This window comes from Sebastes umbrosus, chromosome 15 (assembly GCF_015220745.1).
Source record: "Sebastes umbrosus isolate fSebUmb1 chromosome 15, fSebUmb1.pri, whole genome shotgun sequence".
Lineage (NCBI taxonomy): Eukaryota > Metazoa > Chordata > Actinopteri > Perciformes > Sebastidae > Sebastes > Sebastes umbrosus.
The window spans coordinates 3,794,426-3,810,776 of record NC_051283.1 but is presented as its reverse complement, the minus strand read 5'-3'; the positions used below and the strand labels follow the sequence as shown (position 1 = coordinate 3,810,776).

Sequence of the window (16,351 nt, the reverse complement as noted above, 5' to 3'; positions counted from 1 at the left end):
GAGGACAGATCACTGTGGGATAAAAGTTGCAGCGGCAGCAGACATGAAACCCTCCAACGGGCTCGTCACGAGCAGTTTGGATAGTTTCTCCACTGACTGCAACAACCAAAGTCTCTCTGCAGCAGACTGAGACTCCCACTGAACTTCTACTGAAATACTGAAGGTGGGCAGAAGTGCAGCAGATGAGGATCTGTGGAAGATTTCCTGACAGGTGCACTTGCTAAATGAAGATAATTTATGTTGGACAGATTTTTTTTACCGAAGATCAACGGCGCTGAACTGAACCACCACAGCTGCAAAATGACAGTAAGTCAAAGCCAGTGCAGGGATTCACTCACTACTCCGAAACCTACATGAGGAAAGTTTTCATAGTTCAAAGGGTCAGTTCACTCAATTTGTAGGAAAAAATATACATTTCATCATTTACCTCTTGTATAACCATGCTGATGGTTTTGGTGATTTAGATTCTGAGGTATCCGCCTTCTCCTGTCACCCGAATACACTGGAGGTGAATGGAATTTAATGGGAACTACTTTATAATAAAATAATATTTCCTATAATAAATGTTGGCAAAGCAGAAATCTCAGAGACAGATATGTTATAACCTGGACAAATAATAACCAAACGACTCGCATGCACACCACTATGGGTACATGAGAATAAAAGAATAAAATAAAATAATAAAAGAATGTAATTTGGCTGAACTGACTCTTTAAATTACAATTAATTATCAGATGTAGATTGTCATATGCAGGGAGAATAATTTGATTTCATGAGAGAGTATAATGCAAAATATGTATACATATTTATATATTATTAATTTGCAAATTTGAGAGGAATCATAATTAATGTCTGATGCGGTACATTGACTTAAAGTGCATTGTGAACATTGCCTATTTTTTTTGTTTATTTTATCACAATAATTATCTCTATCATGATTATCATCATTACAGTCCATGATGGGCTTTTTCTGCCTTATAATGTCACAATCTAAGAAAAGTTAAATGTTGTCAAAATGTATATTTATAACACTTTTAAAGAACATTTTTAGACTAACAGCTTGTAAAGTCATTCATCTAGAAACTGGAAAATTACTGCACTTATTGCAAGCTGCTGTAACTCGGTGTAAGTTGAATGATTCAAAATAAACGGGAACAGAGTAATTCCTCAAAAACAAAAAAATCGGAAGATGTTTTGATGTGTTTTATTATGCAGTAAGATGCTAAATCTGTGACCTGTTGAGGCTTTGATGTCTCATTTAACCCACTATGGACAGATATAAACTGGAGGTTTTACATATAATAATCTACATAAAATAATTCTTGTGCATAAATATTAGCTTAAATATTTGATTATAATTATAACATTTACATATATGGTGTTTAATAATCCTGAAACTGTTGAGAATTGATTGTTAAATATAGATTTTTAAATGCACGAGGAATGGAATGAAAAGCAGCCAGGTTCCTGTGAAGCTCAAATATTTGTTTAACATTTGTATGCTCGTGTCATTTTACATGCCATAGCTCTCGCTGTATATGCTGATGATCTTGTCATTTATCACTGGTGTTTGTGGTCCACACAGATCCATTTCCATCACACACACACACACAAACACACACACGCACACACACACACAGTCATTACATGTGTGTCTTATGTAACATGGCGTCCCACAGTGAAGCTGTCAGAGTTGTTCTGTGCTGGATCAGACCGGCATCACCTCCTCTGACACTCGCGTCAGCTATGCTGCTTGCTGGACGCCCTCCAAACTCCTGATCCTCCACGCTGTGTTTTATTCACAACATCAGCAAAATCTGAATTTGTCCACTTATCTGATGCAGGAATCTGAATGTACAAGTGAAGTCAAACTTCTGCTGCATCATAGTCACGGACCAGGCAAATACACAAATTTGGTGATTTCGAATTTTTTGAAGTATTAAATGAAAGTTCAGCTACTTCATCAGCTAAATAAACCATAAAAAAAAATATTGGATCAGAAATGTATTGTCATATAGCTGAAAACAGGGCTGTTTTTCTAAATGTGATGCAGGGTATACTGTACTGTATGTTGGTGGCTTAACGATTTAATCCAATCAGGTTTTGATTGAATTTCTATTCTTTCATACTACTTGAAGGAAAGTCATGAAATTGTTCTTCCTGTCCAATTTGATTAATTCAGATGAGATTCATTTTAATACTTCAGAAAAGTTATTATAAACTTTTAAAATCTTGCATCAAGTTTATTATGAAAATAGTTACTACACGTCATTCACAATGAACTAAATAAAAGACCTCCCAAACAACCTATAAACAAAATTTAAAGGCGTGTTAGCTAAATAATTTGATGTTGAAAGATATTGGCCTTGACTCAGACAGACCTGAATAGCTCAGTAATTAGAGCACAAACACTGAGACAGTCAGAGGTCGGCTTAATCAGAGACCACCCGCACTATTAATGTATTCACACATGGATTAGACATGGACCATCGGTCATAACACTGCTGTATATACTGTCACTGCGATGCAGAATATTTAGAAATATATTGCAAAAAAAACTTTGTTTGCAATTAGGATTTTTTTTTTGTATTGCATCTGCAGAATAAGGAAATCTCTGGCATGTGTTGCAATGTGATGCTTATTTTAGAAATCCTTGCTGATTCAATTTAAAATTGACGTATCAATCATACCTTTCATCTCAAACACCCCTACTTGTTCAAATTTTACATTTCTAGCCAGAATAATCGTCACATTTGATCATAAAAACGTGTCCAAAATGTTGCGAGTCCTTGTGCTTGTGTTTGTTAAGTGTGAATGGAGTCCCAGCGTGGGATTCACAGTATCTGTGTTCGGCACATTCACGGCTCTGACTTGCTCTCTAATGAGCTGTAATGAGCTGCCCCGTGTGTGGATCATGTACGGTGACACCAAATCCCAGCCCTGGGCCCAAGGGTGCCAGCTGTGGTGGAAACATGGACGTCCCAGCAGACAAAACAAAGATCAGTGTGTCTGTGTGTGAAAGGATTTCATGAAGCTATTAACAGACATGTTTATAACCGCAGATCAGTGTTGCCAGCATCGCCATGACGACAATCAACACGGCGACGGTTGTGTTACATTCCAAACGAGCTGCAAAGGACTCCACTCTGAAAAGAAGCATTTCATCCTCTAAAATGTTGTTTATTCATCTTAAACATTGGTTCAGTATTCTCTTTAATATAGCTTTTTACTGATTTATGCACGTTATGATGTTATGACAAGTGTCAGAGAGCAGTCAGAAGGCTTTTTGTCATGGTAGGATTTTGTCATGTCATACCAGGAAACGCACAGGTGTGAAAAATAACACTAATGATAGCTGCCTCCCATTTAGCAGGTTAGGGTGGATGAATGGGTCCAACCAACACATTACTTTCACCCAGGAGACCACTGTTCCTGTGCGTTGTGAAACCAAAAGTCAACCGTTATTTGCAACCGACTTACTTACGTTGACTACTCAACTTACGCACTTATCTTAATTTACGTAACAAACATACTTACTTTAACCCAAATCATGATCTTTTCCTAAACATAACCAAGTAGTGTTTGAATTCACGTTATCGCGAGTGTTGAAAACTGTGCCTGTGCGTCTGCATGTGATGATTTACACTGACTGAGTTACATACGTAACTTAAGTACAAAGTCCTTATTTTAACCCAAACCATGATGGTTTCCTAAACCTAACTAAGTAGTTGTGCGTCTGTATGTGACGAGTTGGCAATGGCGTTAAATGACAAGCGAAAAGCTTAAACTGCACAGGTATGACATAGGAAATGTCCTTAAAAGTGGCGTGCTATTCATACGCCTCCCCAAGAGACCACATTGGATATAGCACTGGTGTTCTGGTTATATGTATGCTGGCTCCATAAAGTGCCTTATGGTGCAGTCGGATCAAAATCCACCTAGCAAAATTTACTTAAGTAGTGTGGCCAAAAGCATCAGGTGACAGGACAGACAAGTTACCAGCAGCAGTCTGTAAAGTTGTAAATTATTGTATAGTTGGAGCGGTTCCAAGATGCATCATGAACTTGTCATCTAAGTTTTTGTTGGAGCCCAAACAAGATCTACTTGTAGTTAGAGCACCTTGGAGTTAGATCTGAGACAGGAGGTGAGCATTTTTCAGTGAAAAACCGTTGGCAGTTTCTGTGTATTTGTTGAATATCTTGCTCATTTACACCAGCCACAGATCTCTCCAACCAGAATAATCTTGTCTTGTGTCCAGGCTGCCACGAAGCTCCTGGATGAGATGTGCCATCTGACGGCTCAGTCTCTGACAGCAATGGACACATCGGAGCACTTCAAGATCCTGAAGATCCTGGGTGAAGGCTCGTATGGCAAAGTCATGCTGGCTGTTCACAGGAAGAGAGGTGAGGGGGGGGAACTAATGGAAACGTTATAGACTCGACACACCAAAAGAAGACCTACATCAATATCTTCCCCGTGTATCCTCCAGGTACTCCAATGGCTCTGAAGTTCTTCCCTCGTGAGTCAACGTCTCTCTTCTCTTTCCTGAGGGAGTACAACCTCTCCCTGTCGTTCTGCACCCACCCGTCCCTGACCAGAGCGCTGGGAATCGCCTACTCCACGCCGTCGCACTACGTCTTCGCTCAGCAAGCAAGCCTCTTCGGCGATCTCTACGATGTCATCTTACCCGAGGTACGCGGTTATTTCAACAGAGCTATTTCGTGTTTTGGATTTACCATGATTATGTTTTGATTTCAGTATAGCTCACACATCCATCTCCTACCAATCATCCCCCCCACCCCTCTTCCTCCCCAGGTCGGTATGGAGGAGGACTGTTGTCAGCGGGTGGTGTCCCAGCTGTGTGGCGCTCTGTCCCACCTGCACTCTCTTGGTTTTGTCCACAGAGACCTCAAACCGGAGAACGTCTTCCTGTGCGACTCCGCATGTCGCTGGGTCAAACTAGGAGACTTTGGCATGGTCAGTATAAAACATAGAAATAGAATAGGAGTAGAACGGACATTCCCATTCAACGTAACAGGATGATCAGAATGGCGGCCGTTTTTATGTGTACAGTTGCCACTGCGACCATTGTAGTGAGCTAACTTCAAACCCCCAAGGAAGAGCGCCAGGCTTTGATGCTAATTTTTGTAGTGGCCAAATGGCGGTACTACAACTTCCATGTCCGTCACGTGATGCCATTGGGCCCAAAAATACTTTTTACCATAGATTTACACTGAGAAAGAGACATCTGTAACTCAGCGGATCATTTTTTTTAGGTAAATCAACTTCCCAGTAGGAACACTTTAACAGCCCTTATTTAAACCATTAGGTCCTACAAGTTGTAAAATGCACTTATAGCTGAATCTAGAGTTATTTCCCTTCCTCCGTTCATGTGAATGAGAGCCAGACCGAGGCTGGAGCGAGTGCTGCGAGGCGGAGTTAAAGGAAACGCTACAGTGCCTGCTCTACGGGCCAAATGGATGCGGAAGATCGCCGGATAATCCATATACTTATCACTCGGCAGTCATTTTGGCTTCATGCACCACTGAGCAACTCTCATAGGAATGAACGGGAGCTCGCCTCCAACGTTGTATTCAGTTCTCTTTATACATCCATGGCTAACTTCCGTATAAACTAAACCAACTTACAGCAAATCGTGAACTCACCGAGGAGAGGTTTTGCAAGAACGACTAAAATGAGCTGTGGAGTAGTAACATTACAAAGCATAGAGAGCCAGAGTAAATTAGTCAAATTTAACAACTTAATGCTTCATCCACACACAACTTTGTTCGGCTAATTTTTTGTAGCCAGTGCAGCTTTAGCATGGTGGCTAGTTTGCTAATTCTGCCATGCTTTGCTGCTACACTGGTTACAGAAAATGAGCCGACGGTCCCTCCTCCTCACTCCCCACCACTCCGGAGAAGGACAAGATACCTAGCTAACCAGCCAGCGTCTCTGAAGCTGCTTCCGCTGCAACAACACTGTACTTCCCCACTGACGTGTGTTGTCACCATAACAACTAACAACAATCGCCATTTTCTTTTGTACTAGTCAAATGACCACAGAAAACCAACACATTCTCACACCCAACTCGTCAATCACTGCTGCTTGGTCAGTGCCCCTCAACAACGGAGACTGACGCATGGATGCGCCCTCTTACGTCACTTTTGGACATGTCAGGGACGGCATGTCAATATACGCTCATTACATGCATAGTGTCTTTTCAAAATAAACTTCCATTTCACAGGTAGTTTTGTGTAGGCAACACAACCACTTAGTCAACTTATTTGACTAATGACTCACGGGACTGGCGATATTAACGAGTCATGTGACTAACAACCGACGTGACAAAACAAGTCAACGTTACTTTTAGTTTCACACGGGCCACAAACACCGAATAACGCTACGGGCGGGTTTGCGTCGGGGTTGAAAGCCCGGTCCGTCACATAGTCGCTAAAGGGTGCCTCCATGAGTCGGTATCCGATGCCGAGGTACTTGATAAATTGGGACCGGGTTGGGAAAACAGTTTGTCTGTTCTACACCTATTTTTCTATGTATATATAGTACTCATACACTTAGCTGTCAAATGATGGCGTGACAAATGAATGAATATTCTCCACCAGGTGAAGGCCAGGGGCGCCAGGGTCCCGGAGGTCTGGTACAGCTCCCCTTACTGTACCCCTGAGTCCGAGATCGCTCGCGGCAACGAGGACAGCTGGAACAGCGTGAGTGATGGGAAGGACGGCGTTAAGGAGGATGAAGAGAAGAAAAAGAAGGCGAGAGTTTGGGTGTCTGTGGAGCCCAGCACAGACAGCTGGGCGCTGGGGATCCTGACCTACGCCATGCTCACCGGCAGTCATCCCTGGGCTGAAACAGCCAGCGACTGCCACTCATACCTGAAGTATCTGGAGTGGTTTGACCAAGCGGAAGGTCCCGATGATGAACTGGACGTGTGGGTCGAGCCGCAGGGCGAGAGCACGCGGGATGTCATCGATTTGATCGGGGCAGAACTTGGAAAGAAATGCCGCCCTCCCATAGCGCCCCAGTTTGCGTGTTTCACCCCGCTGGCCTGCTGCTTCTTCCAGTCGCTGCTCGACCCGAGGCCCCGGCTTCGCGGACGACCCGAGGTGGCGCTGAATTACCTCGGAGAGGACTGGGTGATGGAGAAGGAGAGGGTGAGGCTGGAGGATGAGAGGAAGAAGAGCCGAGGGAAAGGAGCCATCAGGAACATGAAAGAGATGGAGGGAAGAGGAGAGAGATGAGGAGTCCAAATAATGAGAACACTGAATGAAGCAACTCCTCACCTTTTTCATGACAACAAGGATATTTGATATTTAGGTTTAATTCATTAAATCTGACTACTGTTGTTTAGCAAACATATTTTATTGTCCCTAATAAGTAATAAGCTACGAATACTGTAGAGCATACAGTAGACAAACATCCTCTGGTTCAAGTTTCTCAAGTTTGAGAATTTGCAGCTTTTCTTTGTTTTTTTGTGACCGTAAATTGAATATCTTTGTTAACACAAGTCATTTTAAGCTCTCAGAATCTGTAAAGGCCCTGACACACCAAGACGGCTGTCGGCCTAGTTTTTGCGGTGTGTCCCGCACCGTCGGCTCTAGTCTGTCCATCTCGGAGGCTTTTCGGCTGATTCAGCATGTTGACTACCGCCCCCTGCTGGTGTGGAGAGTTATTTCCTCTCCTAACTGGCCGTCAGCTGTAGTCTTTGTGGTGTGTTCGGGTGAAACTTTTTGGCCGAGACAAAGCCGACAAGAGGCGACACAACAGTCAACTTTCATTGCCAATAGTTCTTTGATGACAGGCATGCCTTTACAGGCATGATTTCACTGGTTTGTTACATTTTGAAGTAGTTCATCAAAAAAAAAATAATAATCAACAGCAAAATGATTGTTGCAGCCCAGCTGAAAAGACAAAGATGTGGAAAAATACTTACAGCTACATGATGATGGCATTTGTTTTTGCAATCAATCAATTCATTTAACGATACATTTTACAAATATTTACTATAACTAACTATCTGAAATATGAGATTGAAATTGACATTGACTTGAAGAAACTAGAGTAACAGCTGCAGTTGTGGGGATTATCAGTGTTTAGTGGTGCTGTAATGCTATCATGTCCTTGTAAAAGACACCATCTTTAGTGCACTGCATCTATATTTGGGTTTAGACTTTTGTGCGTATTCATCATAGTAGGCTATGAACTGTATATATAGACTGCAGTAGTGCCCAGTTTTCATAGCCATGAACACGTCTGCCAGCAGACTGAGAGGTGCAGCGCGTGAACCACAACACTTTGACCCAGATTCAAAGAATAAAAAAAAAATGTTTCAAAGGGCAGAAATAGTGAATATCAACCGATTCAAATGCACTTTCTGGAAGTAAATATTTAATTTTATTTAGTTTTGTATTTTAGCTTGTTAGCACTTTAAACGTAACTGAAAACATGTATTCTTTTACTTTTTATGATACATTTATTGCAGTTAATGTATTAAATTAGGATTTCATGTATTAAATTCAATATAACCAGCAGGCGATTTTAGAGAAAAATTCGCGAATATAAATCTGTCTGCTACTTCAGCGCCACGGAAAGCGCCATGGATTTATTGCTACACAGCACAGTGAGAAACGCTTCTGGGATGCTTCTGGGACATACAGCGGCATGTGGCCCACAATCATCCACATCGCAGCAGGAACACAGCGCAGCTACTGCATACTGTATTTCAGAGCCATGGTTGGGGCCATAGAGTTTAACTTGCACAAACCTCAGTCAGATAAAGGATCAATGAGTCAGGCATAGGGATGTCCATAATTAACCGTTTCACCGTTAACCGGCATTATGCATTTTAACCAATTAACACTATCGGTTGAAGCAGTTAAAAGAAATGTTAATAATTAACTCAAAAGCTGAGCGGCTCAGAGGAGCGGTTCGTCTCTTTAAGGAGAAAAGCTGGTCCACCTTAACAGCCCACCTTAAGAGGCGGAGCCGGAGCTGCAGGATATAGGAAGTCGGCTCCGGTCTCCGGCTCGCTTGAGCGGAGTGGAGGAGTTGTAGTTTCATAGCATTTATTCACCGACAAATAAACTGTACACACACTGCTACACCTACGATCACAGCTAGAACGCCACCAACAACCTCACACTCACCGCCAACACACACACACACGGTCTGTTGGAAACTCGCTTAAGTTACGCAGACTACGTGTGTGGGGGCGGCGAGCACGAAGCCTCCGGCAATGCTAGAGCTGCTAACGTAGCACAAATACACACACTGTTGGACACTCACTAAAGTTATGCCGGGCAGACAAAGTATCGTTACGCCGGGCAGACACACAACTGATAACCTGCTAAACTAAGCTAAATGTGCGGTGGAGACTTTTACTGGGAAAGTGGCTGCATGTCCGCGACACTACACGCAGCATCGTAGCTGCTAAGTTAACGCTCCCAGACACAAATCTGTTGTGTTCCTGCAGCTGGTACGAGGCACAAATCTTGTCGGTTAACGGTTAATAATCGGTTAACGAGGGTCGGTTATCGGTTAAGAACATTTTTCAATATGAGCATCCTTAGTCAGGCAGACTAGACCAACTAGACCAGTAGTTTTCATCCTTTTCAAGACGCGACACATTTAGTTTTGTTTACTTTGAACAGCTAGTACCTAGGCGTTTTCCAATTTTCCAGTTTTCCAATCAAGCTTCGATTTTTAATGCGTTCAGTGGCGTTTTCTCTCTCCCTGACCCGCCGCAAATCCCCCGTCAGAAATTTATGTGCATGCACGTTTTGATTCTGACAAACTCACTCAATAAAACCTATTCTAAGGCAAATTATATCACTGGTACAGGCGTTATTATTCATTTATTATTAATATGTTATTTTATTTTTTCTCCACATCTGTCTGGCGACCCTCAGGTTGAGAACCACTGGACTGGTTTAACATATTCAACTACACAACCCCTCTGCCCCTGCTCTCTCTCTGCTTCTATAGGGGATCAAATTGCCTACTGAATATAACAATAATAATATTACAATACCAAGTGTTATTGACACAATGTATGTTTATTTATGTATGTGTACTATACTACAGACATTGCAGTCTATAAAATATCATTTGAATCCAATAAAAATGTTTGTTTTTGTAAAAGTCTTTTTTTGTGTGAACAGTTTGATAACACAACAAATCATCCCATGATTTCACTCTCCATCATAAAGACTCACATCTGCAAGTGTTCTGCAAACACGTTGATTTTAAAAGATGATGACGAGGTCAAGATAATGCAATAACTCAAATATCAAACAGTCTTGGTTCTCTGTCCAATTCAATAATTCATGAATATGTCCTATTCATTGCAGAAATGAATAGTCTGAACCTGTCAGTGACAGGTTCAGACCTGCTCTCATCATCTCAGTGTTACAGTCTAGCTCCGTGTCCAGATGCCCTCTGACTTTTTGTGGACCAGACTGAGTTGTTTTCTACACCGATCAGCCATAACATTATGACCACTGGCAGGGGATTATCTCGTTACAATGGCACCTGGCATTCTGTCTTGTACGGCCCCTCATAACAGACAAAGCTGATTTTTTTTTTATTGTGACCCAGCCTTATATTGAAACGTTTTTTGATTTTATGCTTTTGTCTTTTACTGCTTGTCATCCTTTGCCGCACCAGAAACTAAAAATGAATCAGTCGTGCATGTTTTGTCCTCTGAGAACTGTGACATTGACATTTTAGACAATGGATCAATGATTTCATAGACAATAAAAGAAAAGAGCTTGGTTCAGTCGTGAGTATCAGAGACATCGTGTCCCTAACTATGAATCTCTGTGTAATTGTGTGAAGGTAATGTGAGACAGTTGAGATTCTTGAGATTTTCAAAATAAACTTTGCTTTATTCATTCAGGACAATGAAGAGCCATTCACTATGTGGCAAATCTAGATAGTATATATGAAAGACACCTCAGGTGGCTTACTAACTTGCCTCGAGCCAAGCCTTTTCTATACAGTGAAGTGCAACAACTCAGCAGCAGTTTTGAGGATGATGAGTGCTCTGGACACAGGTTTCGACTGTGCTACCAAGGTAATGATGAAGTATTTCAATGATAATCTATAGCTCTCTGTTTTCTTTGTTGTGGTGAAAGGTTGTTTCCTCCTCAGTTTGCTCATTTGAAACATGTTTTGGTCTAACACAGAATGAGATCTAGCAGGTCCTGTCCCTCGGAGTAACACCTGACAGAATCATCTACGCACACACAACCAAACCGCTGTCGCACATCAAATATGCCTGTGCTCACAGAGTACATATGATGACTTTTGATAGTGAGGATGAACTCCAAAAAATGGCAAAGCCAAGTAAGTGAACAACTACTAATATTTTTTTTTCTAGAGTAAATTATTTTCTTAATGAATTGATTAATACTTTTGAATCACTTTCCAGACTGGTACTCCGCATCGCAGTGGACGACTCCAAATCGGTTTTAAGACTCAGTTCAAAGTTTGGAGCCAGACTGGTGTCAGTCGGTAAATTACTGGAACGTGCCGGAGAGCTGGGCTTAGAGGTCATTGGGGTCAGCTTTCATGTAGGCAGCAGGTGCGCTAGAAGTTCAGCATACAAGCAGGCCATTGAAGATGCCCAACGTGTCTTTGACATAGCGGTAAGTCATCAGCATAGCAATATGGATGTGGAGACTAAAGTGGCTGCATGTGTCCACAACAATGCACGCAACATCGTGGCTGCTAACTCTCGTTGCACAGATAGTGTGTATTTTCAGAGCAATAGGCCTTCTGAACAGTGAGTGTTTGTTTTCGGGACAATGGGCTATCAGACTAATGGGCTTTCAGTACAATGGGAGACATTTTTCAAACTATTGAGGGTTCGAAATAATGGGCCGTTGGAACAATTGGCAGTCCCCCAGACGGTGAGTCCAAATGTATAAACCCTTTATAAATGGTGCCTTATTAGACAGTGGTACTGATGTGTTTTTCAGAATTTGTTGGGCCTCCAGATGAGTCTCTTGGATATTGGTGGAGGGTTCTCTGGGAGAGAGGACTTTCATGTGACATTTGAAGAGGTAAAATAAACTAAATATACAGTAATAGATAGTGCTTGTTCATGGTTTTATAGCACCTCTGCCTTCTTTTTTCTTTTTTTTATAGCTTTTATGCCTTTAATGATAGTGAGAGAGTAGTATTGAAAGGGGGGAAGAGAGAGAGAGGGGATGACATGCAGCAAAGGGCCACAGGTCTGATTCGAACCCTGGGCCGCTGTGGTAAGGACTACTCTACCAGGTGAACTACAGCAGCTACAATCTCTGCATTCTAATGACAGAAATGAATACGTCAACTATTTTCTTATTAAGTGTCCTGTTTTCCCTTAAGCACAACTCAAGGACACCTATGTCCTTTTACTCTTTAGTGGTTGTGTGATATCTCTATTATCAAGGTCTCTCTACCCCAAGCAAGCATGACAACATTTAATGCAATGTTGGAGACATTTCATCAAACTTTGGCATTTGGTTTTCAACCAGGCTCTCGAATTACATGGCTCGTAATTCATAGAAACACATGCAGAAACCTTACCATAATTGCCTGAAACGTCAGCGATCCTGGTTACTGAAGGTCACTTTGTATTAAAGTGTCAGCGAAATGTCCTGAATATTAATAGAGGTGTAATACCTGTGAAAATATGCTATTAACCCATTGTGTTTTTCCCTCCAAGTTTTCAGAAGTCATTAATGAAGCACTGGATGACTGCTTCCCGTCTGACAGTGGGGTTCAGATTATTGCAGAACCAGGCCGATTTTTCGTTGAATCAGCCTTCACACTGGCAGCGAATGTCTTTGCCAAAAGAGTAATCTTAGATGATATGGATGAACATAGCGGTAATGTATAGATGTCTTTTGAAGCCACATTGATGTTGAGTATCCAGTATTAACACGTAACTATACAATGTGTGTATTTTTGCAAAAACAATGCATAGATTAGACATTTTAGTAACTTTCATTATTTTTCATTATTTTTTTTCCAGATGGTGAGGAAAACCACCCTGACACAACGATGATGTACTACATTAATTATGGAGTGTATGGCTCCCTGAATTGCCTTATCAATTATGCCAACAGCAAGGTTGAGCCATACCTTTACAGGGTAAATATCAAACCTATCACCACATAAGAACGTCAATAATGATTCAGCAAAACACCAGATAAAGGTTTTTTTTATGTCCAATGCCAACAATTTAACATTCACACTTTCCACAGTACCTAAGCATGGCAACTACTGATAGGTAAAAGTCTAAGATTGTGGTTATATAAATAATCTATGGGTGAGGTATGTTTAGGGTTAGTCATATAATAGGCAATTATAATTACATTTGGGTACTCGCCGATACCGAACTGGATTCCTGAGTTGCATGTGGGGGACTGGCTTCTCGTCGACAACATGGGTGCTTATTCTGTTTGTTTAGCCAGCGACTTCAATGGCTTTGGAAGAGCACACATTTACCCTGTTGTGACGGCTGAGACGTGGCACGCCTTAAACCTTTCTCACACCTACAATGATATCCAGTTATGAATAGTATAATAGTTCTGTAGAACAACGGCTCTATACAAACATGAACAAACCTGTCATCGATTGGTCAGTTTCACAAGTGTATTGTGAATACTCTGTAATGTAAATTAATTTCACTGCATCTGCAATCCACCACAGGATTCTTTTCTTCCAATTTAAAAGACTTTTATGTTATAGTCATACAGTTGATAGCATCAGGCGTAGATTTGGGTAATCAGGGTCAGGGTGCTCTTGAATTGTCGCTAACAGTATTTTAACGTTATACAGCGATCTTGTCATTTTAACTCCTCATCATCATCTGTACAAATTTGCCAGATTTGTGTGGGGGGGTTCTGTAAAAAGTGATCTACTTTAATGAGAATAAAAGAGTGAAATATGGCGGACTAAAAAATAATTGTATCAGTTGATATTACTCCATACATCCATTTTCTTCCTATTACCCGGGGCCGGGTAGCGGGGGCAGCAGGCTAAACAGGGAATTCCAGACATCCTTCTCCCCAGCAACGTTTTCCAGCTCTTCCTGGGGCGTTCCCGAGGCGTTCCCAGGCCAGACGAGATATATAATCCCTCCAGCGTGTTCTGGGTCTACCCCGGGGCATCTTATCAGTTGGATGTTCCCGGGAAAACCTCTAAAGTCCAGGAGGCATACTGATCAGATGCCCGAACCACCTCAGCTGGCCCCTTTCGACGTGAAGGAGCAGCGGCTCTACTCCGAGCTCCCTCCGGATGTCTGAGCTCCTCACCCTATCTCTAAGGCTGAGCCCAGCCACCCTACGGCGGAAGCTCATTTCGGCCGCATGTATCCGCGATCTCATTCTTTCGGTCACTACCCAAAGCTCATGACTATAGGTGAGGGTTGGAACTTAGATGGACTGGTAACTCGAGAGCTTTGCCTTTTGGCTCAGCTCTCTTTTCACCACAACGGTCCGGTACAGCGCCTGCATAACTGCAGACGCCGCACCAAACCGCCTGTCCATCTTCCGCTCCATTTTTCCCTCACTCGTGAACAAGACCCAGAGATACTTAAACTCCTTCGCTTGGGGCAGAGACTCACTCCTCACCCGGAGGGTGCAATCCAACGGTTTCCGGCAGAGGACCATGGCCTCAGACTTGGAGGTACTGACTCTCATCCCGACCGCTTCACACTCGGCTGCAACTGCCCCAGTGCGTGCTGCAGGTCACGGTTCGATGAAGCCAACAGAACCACATCATCTGCAAAGAGCAGAGACACAATTCTGAGGTCCCCGAAGCGGACACTCCCTCCCCACGGCTGCGCTTTGAGATCCTGTCCATGAAATTCACAAACAGGATCGGTGACAAGGCACAACATCGATGCACGTGGGGAGCGAAGGCTGGCCCGTGTTGTCCGATCCGATAGAAGAGCTACTGTAGCTCAAAATTGCTGAAAAAGTTAATGCTGGTTCCGATAGAAAGGAGTCAGAACACACAGTGAGGAGCAGTTTGTTGGGTATGGGGCTGCGTAGCCTCAGACCGGTCAGGGTGCCCGTGCTGTCCTAATGTTACAGCTGATCGGTGTATGTTGTGTATCGGTGTATCGGTGTTCCCGTACTGCCTTTCCCTCCTCTCCTTAAATCACTTTTAAAACCCTCACTTTGTTACAATTGCTTTTCTGTCATTTTTATTTATGTTATATGAAATTTTAGTTTGTTTTACTCTCTGTGTTTTTATGTGTTTAAGAATCGGCTTTTAGTTAATTTCATCCTCTTTGTGTTTTAAATGCGTTCTGTTTTCATTGTAAAGCACTTTGTGACTGTGTTTTGATGGGTGCTATATAAATAAAGTTTATTATATTTATTATTTAAGTATGTTGACCTTAAAAATCTCGACCTGGCGAGCTCATATCTCAATAATGTCCTCGTAAGATTATACACCAATGCAAATAGATCACATGCACACACACACACACATACATAGAAGCACACACACACAGTGAGGACCATCTGCAGAGCTTCCCCAGATGTTTTCAAAAATAGATCCACTGTCGTAAATTTGACACTACAACCTTTCAGCACCATGTATGTGCCGCGGCTCACGGCCCTGACCCCCTCAGCCTCACAGTGCAGCCAAGTCACACACTGTTTCTCCTGCAAATGCAATCCTCTGGACGCCCGCTGCAGCACACAGTGAAACACAGTGACCTCTGACACAGATCTAGAAACATTAACACATAAACAGGCGTTCAGACCAATCGTTGTGCTGCATTTAAATGCAATTTGGGGGCTTCAATGTGGGGAGTGCTTCTCCAGGTACAAGAGGACAAGATGATAGACTCCTGGTCTGCTACGAAGGCAGCTAAGGGAAGGCTACTGTATGATTTGTTTGCCAAAAAAACATTTGATCTGTGGAAAAAGGAGAGTCGGCAGCATTTGGACGGTGAGGTCAGACGGAGAGCAGCGCCAGACCGCAGAATGCTGAACTGCTGCCCGGTCTAATAAAAACCGAAGAGTCGTAAATAACAAGCCGAGGTGAAAACAAAACAACAACAAAAAAACTGCTGCAGGATCAATGTATACGGTCCTATACGGATGTAAATACTACCTTCACCCCCAGATCACTTTCAAAATAAAACACAGAATAATGGAAGAAGAACCCATTAGGTTTTTATTTCCAGTTAATTTTTAAGCTGAAAAATATAAAATTGTATTGTTTAAAGCTTCAGTAGGCAGTATATTTTTGGCATCATTGGGCAAAAATTCCATAATAACCTTTCAGCATATTGTAATTCAAGTGTTCTGAGAGAAAACTA

The 16,351-nt window shown here is 42.3% G+C and overlaps 1 protein-coding gene and 1 pseudogene across 2 annotated transcripts; both read left to right on the top strand.

The window, feature by feature from the left end:
* The first annotated feature begins 16 nt into the window (after positions 1 to 16).
* Positions 17 to 8,378, top strand: si:ch211-171h4.3 (serine/threonine-protein kinase SBK2). Of its 2 annotated transcripts, XM_037795235.1 has the most exons (6): positions 17 to 306; positions 3,063 to 3,175; positions 4,259 to 4,403; positions 4,490 to 4,692; positions 4,816 to 4,977; positions 6,624 to 8,378. In XM_037795235.1, exons 3-6 carry the CDS (start codon positions 4,283 to 4,285, stop codon positions 7,260 to 7,262), a joined length of 1,125 nt encoding a protein of 374 aa, XP_037651163.1. In that variant the 5' UTR covers positions 17 to 306; positions 3,063 to 3,175; positions 4,259 to 4,282; the 3' UTR covers positions 7,263 to 8,378. The 2 variants fall into 2 exon arrangements, with proteins under 2 accessions (XP_037651163.1, XP_037651162.1); XM_037795234.1 differs by lacking the exon at positions 3,063 to 3,175.
* A 1,994-nt stretch (positions 8,379 to 10,372) lies between these two features.
* On the top strand, positions 10,373 to 13,958 carry LOC119503513 (annotated as a pseudogene).
* The last annotated feature ends 2,393 nt before the right edge of the window (positions 13,959 to 16,351 follow it).

Coding starts and splice junctions, on each gene's coding strand:
- si:ch211-171h4.3 (XM_037795234.1), top strand. CDS start 238: ATGTTGGACAGATTTTTTTTACCGAAGATCAACGGCGCTGAACTGAAC. Junction 4,404..4,489: donor GGCTGTTCACAGGAAGAGAG/GTGAGGGGGGGG, acceptor TGTATCCTCCAG/GTACTCCAATGGCTCTGAAG. Junction 4,978..6,623: donor AACTAGGAGACTTTGGCATG/GTCAGTATAAAA, acceptor ATTCTCCACCAG/GTGAAGGCCAGGGGCGCCAG.